This window comes from Engraulis encrasicolus, chromosome 22, assembly GCF_034702125.1.
Source record: "Engraulis encrasicolus isolate BLACKSEA-1 chromosome 22, IST_EnEncr_1.0, whole genome shotgun sequence".
Classification (NCBI taxonomy): Eukaryota; Metazoa; Chordata; class Actinopteri; order Clupeiformes; family Engraulidae; genus Engraulis; species Engraulis encrasicolus.
Window position 1 is genome coordinate 47,726,327 of NC_085878.1, and position 16,161 is coordinate 47,742,487.

General features: G+C 41.4%; 2 protein-coding genes across 5 annotated transcripts in view; both read right to left on the reverse strand.

Annotated features, from left to right (window-relative positions):
* Nucleotides 1-1,048: 1,048 nt before the first annotated feature.
* LOC134438701 (cadherin-2-like) lies at nucleotides 1,049-8,917 on the reverse strand. Of its 4 annotated transcripts, none has more exons than XR_010032636.1 (9): nucleotides 8,845-8,917; nucleotides 8,485-8,596; nucleotides 8,338-8,357; nucleotides 8,016-8,114; nucleotides 6,560-6,706; nucleotides 5,965-6,096; nucleotides 5,191-5,360; nucleotides 2,817-2,951; nucleotides 1,049-2,223 (listed from the first exon to the last, which is right to left on the reverse strand). XR_010032636.1 is itself a non-coding variant. In XM_063188319.1 (9 exons), the coding sequence occupies exons 1-9, from the start codon at nucleotides 8,869-8,871 to the stop codon at nucleotides 2,206-2,208; spliced, it is 864 nt and encodes a 287-aa protein (XP_063044389.1). In that variant the 5' UTR covers nucleotides 8,872-8,917; the 3' UTR covers nucleotides 1,049-2,205. The 4 variants fall into 4 exon arrangements, 3 of the variants coding, with proteins under 3 accessions (XP_063044389.1, XP_063044388.1, XP_063044390.1); XM_063188319.1 differs by having other exon boundaries at nucleotides 5,961-6,096; XM_063188318.1 differs by having other exon boundaries at nucleotides 5,961-6,096; nucleotides 8,836-8,886.
* A 4,874-nt stretch (nucleotides 8,918-13,791) lies between these two features.
* LOC134438704 (collagen alpha-3(VI) chain-like) overlaps nucleotides 13,792-16,161 on the reverse strand; it is a 4,640-nt gene continuing 2,270 nt past the window's right edge. Inside the window, exons 7-10 of the mRNA XM_063188323.1 lie at nucleotides 15,676-15,806; nucleotides 15,421-15,563; nucleotides 15,159-15,318; nucleotides 13,792-14,598 (exon numbers count right to left, since the gene is read on the reverse strand). Coding sequence (XP_063044393.1) covers nucleotides 14,458-14,598; nucleotides 15,159-15,318; nucleotides 15,421-15,563; nucleotides 15,676-15,806 — 575 coding nt within the window. The 3' untranslated portion in view covers nucleotides 13,792-14,457. The remainder of the gene's footprint in view (nucleotides 14,599-15,158; nucleotides 15,319-15,420; nucleotides 15,564-15,675; nucleotides 15,807-16,161) is intronic.

The window sequence follows — 16,161 nt, forward strand, 5'->3', positions numbered from 1 at the left end:
TGTGCAAAGGGAAAAGAATCTGGTGCCACATGAATGTCTATTTTCTGTTATTTATTTTTTCAGTGCAGTAAGACTAACGTTTCGACATGCGTCTTCATCAGAGTCCTTAGGACTCTGATGAAGACGCATGTCGAGGACTCTGATGAAGACGCATGTCGAAACGTTAGTCTTAAAGCACTGAAAAAAATAATAACAGAAAATAGACATCGGTGTGGCACCAGATTCTTTTCCCTTTGCACTTATTATTTAGTCCTGCTCTGGTTGCACCGGATTGTCAAATTAGAAGCGCAGAGGGCGTATTTCCTTTGTTTTTGCATACATTTCATGTATTGCACTGCACCTGGCACATACTAAAACTGGCTTAGATAAGATTTTAAGGATTGTTACGATTTGCATATCCATGTATGTTTTTTCACATCCTTTTCAGGGATATTTGAAAATATAGCCCTAGGTTACAGCTGAAAGAAGAAATGTGATAGATTATGTGGAGAGATCAAAAGAAATTTAAAGAATTTGTTCAGACAAGTGGTTCTCAAAGTGTGGTCAGGGGACCACTGGCGGTCAGCAAAACAGCTCAAGTGGTCCGCGAGGAGACATCTGCACATGAAGTCAATGTGTCCAAGACTAGCGATAGCATAGGCTTTATTTGTAACACTAATAGAGGGCTAAACTTTGGGATAAACTAAATGAAAGTCCTTCTGCACAAGCCATTACAGGTGCAGATGTAACTTTACAGGGCAGTGAAACTTGATCAAGGCTGAAAGTTCAGAAAACACAGCACACTGAATGCTGTTCTTATTTCTTGGAGCGAACAACACATTTTGCAGATGATCTGAAAAGGTTTGTGAAGCACTGGGTTTAGACTGGTCAGAGTTTATCCAAACACTGTTGCATTTTCTATGTTTATTTAGCAAGGACATGAACTCGGAGCTGTGTTGGGAAATTATTCAATGTCATCTCATCTCAGATGGTATTTCAGAATAATTAAACCAATACCACCTCATATTATAACTATATTTCTTTTCTTTAGTGGCTCATCACAACAATCCAAATGTAAAAGTATTTTATTAACAGTTGAAAAACACAGCATAAAACACCCTCACAAACATTGACAGCGTTCCTCCTTCAAAACAGTCCTTGAGGTCTGGTCAAATATGAGATCATGTCAATGCAAAGTACAGGACTTGAGTGCTGACTTAGCTCTACTTTAGACATATTTGGAGACCAGGCTTTATGTAGGTTATTATTTACAGGGTCATGAAAAAACAGGGGCAGTGGCTCAGGTTTTCAAAAGGGCTGCATGTAAAAAAAAATACAAACAACACGTCAACTGTATTTAAAAGAATATTACAAATTAGGCCAACATCCTGATAGACCACACTATACAGTACATCACCAAAAGTATTTGCTAACTTGCTTTGACTCACATTTGAGATTAACTGCTATCCCAACCCTGACCCATATATAGGTTCAATATGATATAGCACCTTTTGCAGCTATTACAGCTTCAACTCATCCGGGAAGGCTGTCCACAAGGTTGAGGAGTGTGTTTATAGAAATGTTTGACCTTCCCAGATCAGTTGAAGCTGTAGCAGCAAAAGGTGGTCCAATATCATTCTGCATCCCTATGGGCTAGGAATAGGATGGCAGTTAAATGCATATGTGAGTCAGCGCAGGTTAAAGAATACCTTTGATAATACAGAGTAAGGTCAGTCCTTTTAATTCTAATTTAAAACAAAAAACAGCAATGTTAAAAGGGCACTTTGAACATTAAAGACCAAAGGGGAGGGACTAGAGCCCCTGTATCACCCCTTCTTTGCACGTGCATCATTGATGATGTAAAACACATAGTCTACTATGATTGTTCCCGATTATAAGTCAGTGACCTATTTGTGAACCATGCTTGAAATGGTGTTTAAGATCCACTCATCCCCATTCATCCATCCAGGTCATGATGGTCAAAGCAAGGAGATAAAGTAGGCTATACCCAATTGGACTCCTCTTGTTAAATTGAAGATGTTTCACCAATCATTCCCCTTTGTTACATAATGTGGGAACCTATTTTATAAAGCTAATGTTCCCCCATCATAAGGCCGGAACTGAAGAAGTCTTTTGCATGAAACATGAAAAATCTTGAAACGCCAACAAACAAGTCTAGTCGCTAATAACTTTGCTCCTCTCCTCATACTGGGCTTGGTTTTGGCTTCAAATGACCACAGGGTCCTAAAAAAAGAAACAACAATAGGTCACTGAAAGACATCCAGACAACTTTTATGCTCAGCGCCACTGTTCCACTATAGACAAAATACTTTTTTATACTAGCGCCGAGCTGTAGCCACTTCAAAGGATGAGAGAGGCAGCGGATACAATTTATTTCCTACCCTCTCACAGTCTAAAGTGCGGGCAAAAGAAAGAGTTCCCCAAAAAACAATAAACACTACACTAATCATGTAGACTAAACTCCCCACTACACTTTCATACGTCTGCCCTCTATTAAAATCTGCTCAGCTCTGATTAAAAGTTACGAACATCTTAGAACCCTGATTGACAAGCCCACCCCCTTATCAATACCCGTCCTATCTAATCCCTTAATTATTGCCATCTGGACACCTCCCCCTAACCCATCCCAAAACTGATTGGCACACTCCCAGAATTCTAGAAGACACATGAGGGAGTGGGAAACAATACTTGTGCGCATTCACATTCACACACAGACATTCACACACATAGGTCTACAGACACAGACAGAGAGGGAATCATATGGGGAAATATCACACAGTGCAGTCCAGGGGGCCTCGATGCAACAATATACTCACAGCTGTTTTGTCTTTGTCATCTTGGGGACCCTCATCATTGCTGTCTGTTAAGGTAACGATGGCTTTTGTCAGTGCTGACAGACCATTGCCCTCCATGTCAGCGGCTAGGATGATCAAGGTGTAGTTGGAAATGTTCTGAAATTAAATCTAACTTTAAAAAGTGCAAAAAGAGATGGCAACTGGATCCCCTGACCAAAACTGTAGGTGGGTTTTTTAACCACAATTATAATGTCTGTATTTGCACGTTAGCCCACGTGTGTATGTGTGTGTGTGTGTGTGTGTGTGTGTGTGTGTGTGTGTGTGTGTGTGTGTGTGTGTGTGTGTGTGTGTGTGTGTGTGTGTGTGTGTGTGTGTGTGTGTCCAGAGGCGATTCTAGGGTCAGGTGGGGCCCCAAGCGAAAATGCAAAAAAAATAACATTTGAACCAAAATCGCCACTACTGTGGTAAAATGTGTGCTGTTATTCACTATCTAGGCTTGGGGGCCCCAAGCGGCTGCCTGCCTTGCCCGGTGGCAAGATGCACCTCTGTGTGTGTCACCCCCTGCAGACAACACACACACGACGGGCAGACAGACAGACAGACAGACGGACAGACAGACAGACAGACAGACAGACAGACAGACAGGGCCTTTACAAGCCGCCTCCGTGACACCAGGAAATGACCTACAGTGAGTCCAATATGTATTTGATCCCTTGCTGATTTTGTTATTTTGCCTACTAACAAAGACATTGATAACAAATATTGTGATAATGTTATGTTATGATAATATGTATTCTAATATGGAGAGACAGAATATCAAAAAGAAAATTCAGAAATTAACTTAAGAGAATATATATTAATTTATTTACATTTCATCAAGCAAAATAAGTATTTGATCCCCTGTCAACTGATAACAGTTCCGGGCCCACAGACCAGATGGGCACTTCCGATCAACTTGTCATCTGAATTAAAGACACCTGTTCATACTAACATGCATAAAAGACACATTGAATCAGCAGAATCAGTCCATAGTATGAGTGAATCAGTTGCACTCCAACCTCACCAGCATGGGAAACACAGAAGAGCAGTCAAATGATATCAGTGACAAGATTTTAAACATGAACAAAGATTAAATGGGCTGCAAAGCTAGAAGAAAGAGACTGGGTATTAATGACCCAACTGTTGATGCATTTCTTCCAAAATGTAAGGCATACAAAATGACTATCCATCAGCCTGTCTGGGGTTTTATACAAGATTTGACCTTTTGTAGGGATTTGATAATCATGAGAACAGAAAGAAAGCACCCTAGACCTGTACGGGATGAACTAGGCAATGATATCAAAGCTACTGGGACCAAAATCACTGAGAAAACTACTGGTAGCACTTAATGCCACAGAGGTTTAAAATCCTGTAGTGCACACATGGTACCTCTACTTCAGAAGGAACTTATGCAGTCCCACCTGAGGTTTGCCAACGGGCATCAGACTGGTTTAGGATATGATAAGGAGGTACTGTAGTCAGATGAAACCAAAATCAAGCTGTTTGGCATTAACACAATTCAATGTGTTTTGAGAAAGATAACTGCTGTCTATGATCCCAAGAACACCCTCCTCACCATCATGCATGAAAGTGGTATCATTATGGTTTGAGGGTGTTTGTCTGGCCAAGGCACAGGACAACTTCACATCATCAACGAATGGATGGAGGGAGACATGTAATGTGCAATCCTGAGTGCAAACGTCCTTCCCTCCACCACTACACTGAAGGTGGGCCATTTTTGGATCTCCCAACATGACAATAATACACAACATATAGTCAAAGCAAAGAAGGAGTGGCTAAATAAGAAGCATATTAAAGTAGTGAAGTGGCCTAGACAGTCTCCAAATATTAACCCTATAGTAATTGTATGGAGGGAACTGAACCTCCCATTTGCCAAGCTACAGCCACAAACTATTCATGTTTTAGAGATACTCTGCAAAGAAAAATGGCCAAAAATCTTTTCTACTATATGCACACACATTGTCATCAACTAAAAGAAGCATCTGACCTCAGTGCTAGACAACTAGGGCTTTGCCACAAAGCACTTCATCTACTTTAGCTAGAGGGGTCAAATACTTATTTGCCTAAATTAAATACAAATAAATTAAAATATATTACTGTAAGCTATTTTCTGGAATTTCTTTTTGATATTTTGTCTCTTCATGTTTGAATACATATTATCATAAATTTATAGACTGATCATGTCTTTATTAGTGGGCAAACCGGCAAAATCAGCAAGGGATCAAATACATATTGGACTCACTGTATAACTGAACATCAGCTACAATGATAGAACATCTCAAAGTAATATAAAACACTCTGACAAGAGTAGAGTAAAAACTTAGCAAGAGCCCACCTTTGTGTCAAAGCTTGTGGAGTTGAGCATGATTCCCCCAGTCACATCGTTGATTGAGAACGCATCACTAGGCAAAGGAGGATCCTGACTCTGTATAGCGTATCTGATGTCAGAATTTCCACTTCCTGGCTCATCAGCATCAGTGGCCACAACCGTCATAAATTCATATCCTGAAATCACACATTTGTTTCAAAACAAGAAACTAGGCTATATTATGTACACACAGACACACACACACACACACACACACACACACACACACACACACACACACACACACACACACACACACACAGTATATTCCTCCATCATTCTATATTTCCTTATGTTTGGCATGGTAACTGCAGAGATCATACGGGATGATATCCAATCGTAACCAGAGACGTTCTACAGGACGTTCTAATGGTAGGAGGAAAACCGTACTATAGTGAGCTGGATGAGTAAAGGGAGAAGGGGGACAATTCAAAGAGCCTCCGTTGCATGACAGGTGAAAGAGGACGAGGTATTACATATCTGGGAAGCAGGGAGCAGCTAAGACATGTGCATGTTGCAATAAGGCTGCAGTTATGTGGAATAACTGAAACATGCATTTACTGCATCTGAGCCTACAGTACACAGAGTTGTCCCTTGCATACTCTAGTGCTGTGGAATCCAGACAATGTATTTTACCTTATTTAGGAGAAGTTGTGAAATGCAACCAACTAAGACATAGAATGCATACTGCAAATATAAAAAAATGTCAGGTATCTTAATTTGAGTGAATTGCATACCTACTGGTGTTGTCTCATTTACACTGCCCAGAAATGTATCTTGCTGGAAGACTGGCTTGTTGTCATTCTGGTCGATAACATTAATTATGAGTTCATATTCTTCCTTTGCATCTTCACTGGTAGCACGGGCAGTGAGCTGAATTGGGGAAATACCAATATAAACAAGGGTTACACTTTATTTTACAGTGCCCTACAAAGGCAAAGTGCAGTAACTTCACCACCATTGAAAGTAAGAAAAAGTCCTTCAGAGCCTTATAATTAGGTTGGATTTTGTATTTACTGCACATTTGACATAACAATATCTCTAAAACGGGACACATTTGGACCACAAAGCTTTGTCACAAGATAAAAAAGGAGTAATGAAGACCATTTTCAATCTAAACTCAAAATATGTAGTTACTGTACTACTTTGTCTTTGTAGGGCAGTACACTTTAAGGATACAGTACATATTGCAACAGATGGATGCACTGAAAACAATTACAGGTTGTTTCCAAAATATTTGACTTCAATGTAGGGTTCATGCTTCATGCGATTAAGGGAAACCGGTCATTGAAATCATTAACACGGAGGTTGAATAGCAAGGGAATTTGTGGCTCACTGTATATTTGGCTTGTTGCTCTCTGTCCAGTGCTTTTGTGACTATTACTTCTCCAGATTTTTTGTCAATGAGGAATAGACCAGTCGGTGGCTGGTCCGCCCCAGGTCCAGAAAGACTATAGACAACATTCTCCACAGTAGATTTGACCTGGAGACACACAAACGACAAGCACCACAGAGAACAGGATGTTATCCTGAAATAAACATGTTGATTCATTGGCCCTGCCGGTCGCCTGCCATGCGGCTGACCCGGGTTCGATTCCCAGCCCAGGTCCTTTGCCGACCCCTCCCCGTCTCTCTCCCACTCATTTCCTGTCCTACTCATCACTATCCTGTCCTAATAAAGTTGACCCCCCCCCAAAATAAAATGTTGATTCACTTACAGTTGATTATTTAGCCTATTTATTTTATTACCTTTGCCTAGGATGTTGTGTTTTCGGTCGCTTTGGTTTGTTTGGTTTGTCTGTCTGTCTGTTTGTCTAGTATCTGTATGTCTGTTTGTCAGCAGAATAACTCAAAAACGTATGTTTTTGACTGGCGACTAACTGGTCTCAAAGGACTCAATGTTCTCAATGGAGGTAGAATTTGGACTACCATACTCAGAGAACGGTTGAAAGTACAGGAGAAAGGTAAAACTCAATTATTTAACTCAAGGAGAGGTGTAATATGAGCTTATTTCAAAAAATGGGACAGTATCACTTTAAGAGGGGGTGGCCCATTGGTGTCATCTTCAATATAAACAATAAGCTCGTTCGTGACGAAGCAGTGCTGCTTTTGCAAGGCAGTGGGCATGCGCAGTTTGCCAGTTTGATGCATTGTGGATAGAAAATTTCACAATGCATCAAACTGGCAAAGTGCGCATGCTCGCTGCTTAGCAAAAGCAGCACTGCTTGATAGGCTTGTTCGTGACTGCGTCTTTTCTGCCAGGCAGCAAGTTTGCTAGGCAGCGAGCATGCCCACTGTGCCCGTGTGAAGCATCCAGGTTAGAATTTCTGTCCACGACGCATCATATGGGAGTGACCTCTGCGTCGCAGGTATGTCACATGGTTTTAAGTCATCACAGGAACAAAAGTTTTGCTAAGCAGTCGCGCAGTCACCGTACAGCAACTGCTCTGGCATGGGACCTCCTCCATGCCGTCGGTAATCTACCCTGATTGGCATTCATCTATCTCACGTAAATTGCGGGTGTAGTCCACATGGCTGTGAGACAGTTCACTCGCTGCTTCAAGTAGGTCTTGGGAAATCACGTTAGAAAAAACTGTCCCTCTTTTTTTGCCAAGCATTCAACCCCACCTTTATAGACCAAACAGATCTCATTGTGATCAAGCAAATTCCTGCTTGGTTGCTTCCGAGCCTAATGGACTGAGTCATGCAGGATGAAGGTAGTATAAAAATGCTTTGTGAAAAAAAGCCCAAAAATGCCTAGGCAGTTTCAATACAAGCCATTATCATCCTACCTGTACTATCATCTCAGGGAAAGGACGTCTGCTATTCTCAGGAATGTTTATGGACGGCAGTATCCATTCCCTCTTCCTCCTCTTCAACACCTCTTTGGTCTTTGACAAAAATGCAGGAGGAGTAGGCCTATTAGTTGAGAGCATCCAAAAATATTTTGGCACTATATGACCGACAGGCACACGTTCCATCCAGCACAATATGCAATATGAACATATCACCAGTTTGTAGCCTTTAGATTACTGTGTATAGATTGCAATTATTGAAACCTTTCTTTCCTTAACATCATAATGTATTATCATTAATATCATGAGGACATCTTACCTCTGTGTTGCCAAGGGGGGCTATTAAAAAAAACAATTTAGTTAATTTTCTTAATATTCGACAACAATGACTTATGAGAAAAAGATCGCCTGACACATGCAACATTAGTCTATACTGTGCGTGATTTCTGATTTTTAACACTACAACCTTTCAAGGAGATCTGAAGCCCTTGGTCTTGTGCCAGAGATGTCCTGGACTCTTGTCCTGACTGTGACAACAAGAGCCCTGCATGGACTCCTGTCACCACTGCCTGCATGACCTAGTTCACATTATAAAACACACTCTTACTGAAACGACATGCATGTAACACAAAAATAAGGAAGGAGTCATGTTGGAAAAACAAATAATGATACATGAAAACAAAACAAAATAACCGGTGCAAAGATCATTAACAACTTTTTATATAATGCTGTATTCGATTTGAAATAATGAAAGGACTAATGGATTAATGACAGAACACGATTGTCAGAAGTGTTAAAAAATACAATGTAGACTTACGTCACTTACCAAAGCAAAGATCAGATATTGTAGCATTGTGGGGCCTGTCGATGAGAGTAGAAACTGCTGGCATCTACATATATAGCAGCATACAGTGAGCCGTTAGGCCCCGCCCTTTCAAGTAAGACCAAACCCCTCCATCAATTATTTTAAATATGGTCATAAGGGAAGCCGACAGCTGGGGACAAACGGGTCAACTGCCCTGTTTGAGGGTGGGGAATGGGGGGTAGAATTAGGTACCCATTACATTTTATGTATTGAGTAGCCGGGCCTTTCAAGCCACTTTGTCCCGGGCCTGACCATAGGTAGGTGTGTTTTCAATGAAGCAAAAATTTGCTTGATCGCAACGAAATCTGCTTGGTCTGAAAAAAGGTGGGGATAAATCAGGGGGTCAGGATTTGGCTGGTTTGGTGGCTTCGCCGATTAGCAAGGCACTTCCTCGTCGCCATTTTCACAAATTCACATCATATCGGGTACCATTTCGCTCATGATGATTGGTGGGTGCACCATTGCTCTCAGCACATGCTCGAGTTTAGTGTTGGGCACACAATTAATATAGTTCTGTGGTTGGGCTGGCTAGAAGAAAATGCACGTCCCCAAACAACGTCATTGTCCATTTCTGAACATCCAATGCCCGTCTTCCATATAGCTTTCTGGTCACCCTTACGTCAGTCAGTAACGTGGCACGTAATTGGCTGAGTAAACTGGTACCGGAATTGAGCTCCATTAAACTCCATTTTGGAAGCAAAAAAATTTGTGCAATTTTGGCTGAGTTCACTAGCCTAAGATTTCCCATTGCAAAGAATGGGGGCGGGACTTATTCTCTGTCTTCAGGTCTTATAATAGAGCTTGAAAGTCCCGCCCCTTAGTTCCGCATTTCACGGGACCTAAGCTGACCATCTAACAACATGGTAGCGAGTAAATATCTTCTGATTTCAGTCATTATAGGCAACAAATATGCCGTTTAAGAGGCTAGATATCGATTATTCATGCATAAGTATCAATATTTTGTTCCGAGGCCGTCTGCATGAAAAATATGAAGAAACACCCTTCCAAATCGTTTGGAGTTTCGTACGAAAAATTAAACAAAAATATCAGAAACAACATATATGGAGCTCGTGGCACAATTCGAAGGGGATCGAAATAGCATTTTAATACCGCCATTGGATTACATGCTACGATTTTTGGCTAAAAACACCGTTGAGGTCCCATGAAATCGGGGGGAGTGACATCACTTTCAAGCTCTATACCTCCATGGGATAAATGCACGGCAGCAAAGTTGAACAAGTGGGTAGCCTACCGGACGAGACTTGGACGAGAATTGAACAGCTGGTGTACCAGGTCGCCCTCTCTTGGAATGAAATTACGGTGCCAAGTCCATGACACGCTTGCCGACATTGTTATCCAAAATACATGTGTCCCTCTCTGCTGCCCGTAAAGAAATATTACGGTGGCACAGTAGGCTATGCTGCATTCATTTCATTTCATTTCATTAGAAATTCAGTTAGAAATCCCCATGGTGGTCTTGGAGAACCATGAGCAAAGGTGACCCGTGTCTTACCTCATGTGTGCGAATAGCGTCCCATTTGAAAGTGTATGTGCCAGACAGCACATTGACGTTCAGAGGGTCGAATTTGGCATGCTGAACTCTTATTAGGTGGTTGAGTGGTGAAATGTTCACCTACTATGTAGAGGATTGGGATTCGAATCTTGGTCATGGTCCCGCTGTGTATTGGCTTCAGTTAATCTAGTCAGTTCCAATTAATTATTCAATCAATTACTCACTTTGGTCTTTTAATTTTGTGTTGCTGGACCCAAGTCGTCATTCAGACGGGACAGTTTTAAAATGTGACATCAGCTGATAAGTTCATCTTACGGAAATTGAACCCTGGTTTCCAGCATGAGGCCTAACAATTGCGCTCCAACCACTGAAACCACTTACATTCATCAACTTTGGTTGAACAGGTTTGTTTAACTACTGACCAACATCAAGCAATTTCATGATGAAGACAATGGGGCAATTGACTCGCACCAGGAGTGTTTCTTGATGCACCACTAGCGGGTAAAATAAATAATTAATTTACTTCAAAGCAGATTCGTAGCGGGGATGCCAGTCCCTCAAGGCATTAAGCTGCGAATTGTAGAGGCATTTTCAACATGATACATTCCTAACATGTGGCGAAGGTGGGGCAGGATTGATGGCAGGATTGATGGCATGTTTATTTATTATTGCAAGTGGCTTGTGCGACCATATGGATGATACCACTCCATACCAAATGTAGATTACAGTTGGCCCACATACACCATTAATATGTGGGCCAACTTGAGACCAGACCAGTAACATCCCACATTCATATACAACAGAATATCTGCAAGACAGGCACATTTGGTCTACTATAGTGTGTATACAATGGGATTGAGTGTCAGTGAAATATGCCTTTGAGTATTACGTAGGCTGGTTCTCACCAGACCTCTGTGTGTGTGTGTGTGTGTGTGTGTGTGTGTGTGTGTGTGTGTGTGTGTGTGTGTGTGTGTGTGTGTGTGTGTGTGTGTGTGTGTGTGTGTGTGTGTGTGTGTGTGTGTGTGTTTCTACATCCCCCTGGTGGAGCTACAGACACACACACGGAGGTCTGGGACACTGCAGGAATTTCGCACGTCTCAAGCTTCAATAGACAGAGCATTTATTGCTTCAATATAAATGGCAGATCACTTTGGGGAGTCACAGGACAGATTATAGACTGTATTGACGTAGAGATGAATAGAAAACGATGTTGAAGAAATGTGTTGGTGGCGAGGACGGGCAGAATGATGGATAAAGCCATGCCTTCTGAAATCAGAGTCAATGCGTGCTCCCCTCATCACCTCCTGACCTGTTTCACCTACAAATGTCAAGATACAAACGAGGACACAACGATCTTGAGGGGGTATAGGGGTGAAGGAGGTCTATGATACAGATGTGCTAGACCATGGAGGCATGGCTGGATTATCCAGGGGCACCAAGCATTTTTTACCAGTGAGGGGGCACCACAAGACACAAACTTTATAAATATTGTTCATAAAGGGGGCACCATTGAGGCATTAGTGCCCAGGGGCACCATATTGGCTTACTGCATGGAGGGACTTGAAACTGAGGAGGAGGAATTTGTAGGTGCTGTGAGATTTAATGGGGAGCCAATGTAGCTGTTTGAGCACGAGGGTGATGTGCAGGGCCTAGTGCCTGTGAGGCTCCTGGACATGTTGCACTCTGTCCAAGGCCTTGCTGGGAAGACCAAGCAGGTTGGCATTGCAATAGTCCAGGCAGGAGAAGATGAAGGTATGAGTGAGAGTCTCTGTAACTGTGTTTGATTAGTGAGGGCCTGAGTCTGGAGAAGTTTATGAGATGGTAGAAAGCTGATTTGGTGACTTTTTTGAGTAAAAGACGCTTTAAGGACTGCCAGGGCTGAAGGACAATCCTCTGTACTTATCCTACTTGACCTATCTGCTGCCTTTTATACAGTCAACCATAATATATTTCTCACTATACTCTCAAACATGGGCATCACAGACACAGTCCATCTCTCTGGGTGTTCGTTTAATGTGCCATGGTAAGGGCAACTGTCCTCAACACATTGCCTCTCCACAGGGGTGCCCCAAGGGTCGGTGATGGGCCCTCTCCTATTTGCCATGTACACCATTTCACTGGGACATGTTATCCACTCCCACAGATACCACTGCTATGCTGATGACACACAGCTACCTGCCATTCGAGCCAGAGGACTCCACTGTCTCTGCATGCATCTCCGCTTTCTTAATTATCCACATGGATGAAGGAACCTTCAGCTTACCTTCACCTTCTGCTGCACCTTGCTAATAGCGAATTCCTGGTGATCCCAGGATTCATGTTGCCATGATATCAAACTCAATATGGGGAGAGTCACTGTCACCACAAATAAGGTTGCAAGAAACCTGGGTGTCATGATTGATGACTATCATTCTCTGACCGCATAGCCTTAGTTTACAGTCATGCCACTTCTCACAAAAAAGATCATACTGTACCTGACCCAATATGCCACTCAGCTTCTGGTCCAGGCCATGGTCATCTCTCGCCTCGACTACTGCAGCTCCCTCTTGATTGGTCTCTTAGCCTGTGCAATAAGACCTTTACAAATGGTCCAAAATGCATGTTCACCCAACCCAAGGGGGCGCATGTTACGCCACTTTTTGTCAACTTACATTGGCTACCGGTGTCTGCTCGAATTTAACACAAGGTCCGGACCCTTGCCTACAAAGCAACAGCTGGTTCTGCTCCACCTTACCTGAAGGCTATGCTTAAGCCATATACCCAGGTGTTGCGTTCCTCCAGTACCAATCGTTTAGCCTTGCCCTCTGCTCAGGGGATCCCAGTCCAAACGGTTTTCTGTCATTGTCCGTCAATGATGGAATAAGCTACCAGTTGCTACAAAAGAGGGGTCATTCCTCTCAAACTTCAAGAAAATAGTGAAGTCTCATCTATTCCGAGTGAGCTTCCCTGCATAACATAACTAACTCTACACTTTAGATTTTCTTTTACTTATAAGACATGTAAAAGTTACATGTCTTAAGGAAAAGAAAATCTTAAGTGTTGATTTAAACAGTCAGACATCATGAACGTAATACATAGAGTACATCTAACTAACTCAACTCACTTCTAACCCAGGGTACTAACCTGCACTCCACTTCATAGGTCCTCCAATATTTTGTCTGCTCTCTATCTATTCTGCATTACTTGTATACTGCTGTACTCTGTGCTGACCCCAACACTCTGCAGGCCTACTTGCTTGAATGTCCTCCTTGTAAGTCTCCTTGGTCAAAAGTGTCTGCTAATATAAATGTAATGTAATGTAGTGAATTTAGATATGATATTGTGATTTGGCATATTTTATTTACATATTGACTTGGAGAAATATGGCAAAAACAGAAATGCCCACAGAATTCATTGTTTATATGTTTTATTTTACACACGTAAGAACACTAGCACAAATGATACAGATGACATTTTAAGTTGAAATTCTGTCGTTGACCAAGTGGGTTGATGTTGTGCTCTTGATTCAGGTCAGGATAAAGGAGAGGAAGGCAAAAGTGGAATGGGTAACATTTAAGAGACATAGGCCTAGATGATAGAATATAAGTCACATTCTGTGTTTACTTGATTAATTTATTATTACTCATATTATTACTATTATTAGGGGCCAAGCAGCGAAGCTGGCGAAGGCCCCTAGAGTGTTAGTAGGTTTTCTTAATTATTATTAGGGGCCAAGCAGCGAAGCTGGCTGCACACAGTAGGTGACTTTTGGTTTCATATAGTGTAGTTCCAGTAGGATAGGCCTACCTTAGTTCTACAGCTGCACAGCAGTGGTCAGCTCCTACTGGATGAGTTTGATGTAGCCTTTGTTTGCCACTTCTATATCAAGTGTTTTCTTCTCTTTTGCTTTTTGAAGGACAATTTTTTGGGAATTACTTCATTATTTACAAAGAGGTAATAACGTTTTTTTATGAGACAGCTATTGCTACTGTGGGATGTGTCCTTCAGATATACAGCACAAAAACAGTCCTTGATTAGCCATGGGGGTGCCCTCTTCTGCTGCCATCTCTCCCCAATAACAGTTAGCAAACCTTAGCGGTTCCCAGCAACATCTTGAATATCACTGGATGCATATGCTCCAGTCCACTATAGTCCATAATATTTGTATATTTATCCACAGAAGCAATACGTTGTAGATGGTGGCTTGAAACCTCTGATCCCACCTGTTCAAATGAACGATGTGTATGTGTGTTAGCAAAACGTTAAAACAGGACTTTCTCAAAGTTATCAAAAACATTTTCTCAAAGTTAGCTAAATATTCTCAATACATCACACCACACACACACACACACACACACACACACACACACACACACACACACACACACACACACACACACACACACACACACACACACACACACACACACACACACACACACACTATTATATAGATTTATTGAAAATGTTTTGCTAAGGTGAGAAGGTCTAGTACTTTAATGATAGTTGCAATCATAAGCGGAGTTTGACTTTTCCATCAGGAAGGGCAAACTATAGGAGTAATTATGTAGGCCTATTATAAAAATATAATAGATTCATATTAATTGTAGCATGTATTTTAATCAAAACATTTAGAATATCAGTGTAACTTCATGCCTCAAACTACGCCCATGGTTGCAACAGACCTAAACTGAAGAGCAGACCTTCCGCTCCTCTTCATATAATAATGCTCTGCACTAGATATTTCAAAGTATGCCATTACAAAGTACTAAAGGGTACTTACTCCAATGACAATACGGCCGATGTTCCTCTCCTCATAAGTAGACAATATGTTAACGCCCTCCCATTTTGCAGAGTCCGACGGATTTCCATCAGTTATAAGGACCACAACTTTGCTTGCACTTTTCCTTCCACCAGCTGTTGGGTCATCAAAAATGTTGTCTCTGGAATGAAAAGTGTGTAACACTTATAAAATGTATTTTGCAGGAAAGGTGTATTTTTTGCAATATCTAATTAGATTGCATGTAGAGCAAGAGAGTCCTTACAGTGTGTATCGCAAAGCCTTGTGAGTATTTGTCAATGATTTCATGTGCTGTTCATTCTGGAGAGAAGATAAAGCCTTCCCTTCCTGGTAGTCTTGAAATGTGAAGACTGATCTCACATTAGATGAAAACTGCACCGCTGCATACTTTAAGAAAACACAGATAGCCTACACATTTTAAAAGTAGGCCTAATGCAATTTGAAATTGCTGTTTACTGTGAAGTTGGATGCAATAATACCTTTAAAAACTCTAACTGACCTGAATGAATTTGCCAGATTGTTTCTGCATGAAGGATGAAATGAAGTCTTTGTTCCTGTTAAAACCTTCAGTTTTCATGCTCAAGGATCCATCGAACAGAAAGACCACATCTAATTTCTCAATAGGATCACCTGGAGTTGCATGGGTAGAGACGAGTGCATTTAAAAATTAGATGTCACATTTGCCGGGGACATCTACTAACAATTCATGTGGTTTTAAATTGACACTTGTGAATGGATGCTCCGAAGACTACCCAACAAAAAAGACAGCAAAAAATAACAGTGTTATTTTAATTTCGAGTTGAAATGAATTCCATCGTATAATATTTGGTCTCACTGAAAAAATTGTGTTAATTTTACTCTTTGGTTAGTGTAACACCTTGAAAGTTAATTCTGCTCAATATTTTGACGATCATTTGATTATTTTGATATCAACATTGGAATGTGAAAAAAACGGACCAGTGGATCTGACAGCAGAGTGGGCGAG

What these genes read in the sequence shown, in the direction of transcription:
- LOC134438701 (XM_063188318.1), bottom strand. Translation starts at nt 8,871, where the DNA reads ATGCTACAATATCTGATCTTTGCTTTGGTAAGTGAC. An exon ending in TCCCTGAGATGATAGTACAG is followed by an intron (nt 6,707 to 8,015) that starts GTAGGATGATAA and finishes GTGTGTCTCCAG; the next exon opens with GTCAAATCTACTGTGGAGAA. An exon ending in CCACAAGCTTTGACACAAAG is followed by an intron (nt 2,952 to 5,190) that starts GTGGGCTCTTGC and finishes ATTTAATTTCAG; the next exon opens with AACATTTCCAACTACACCTT.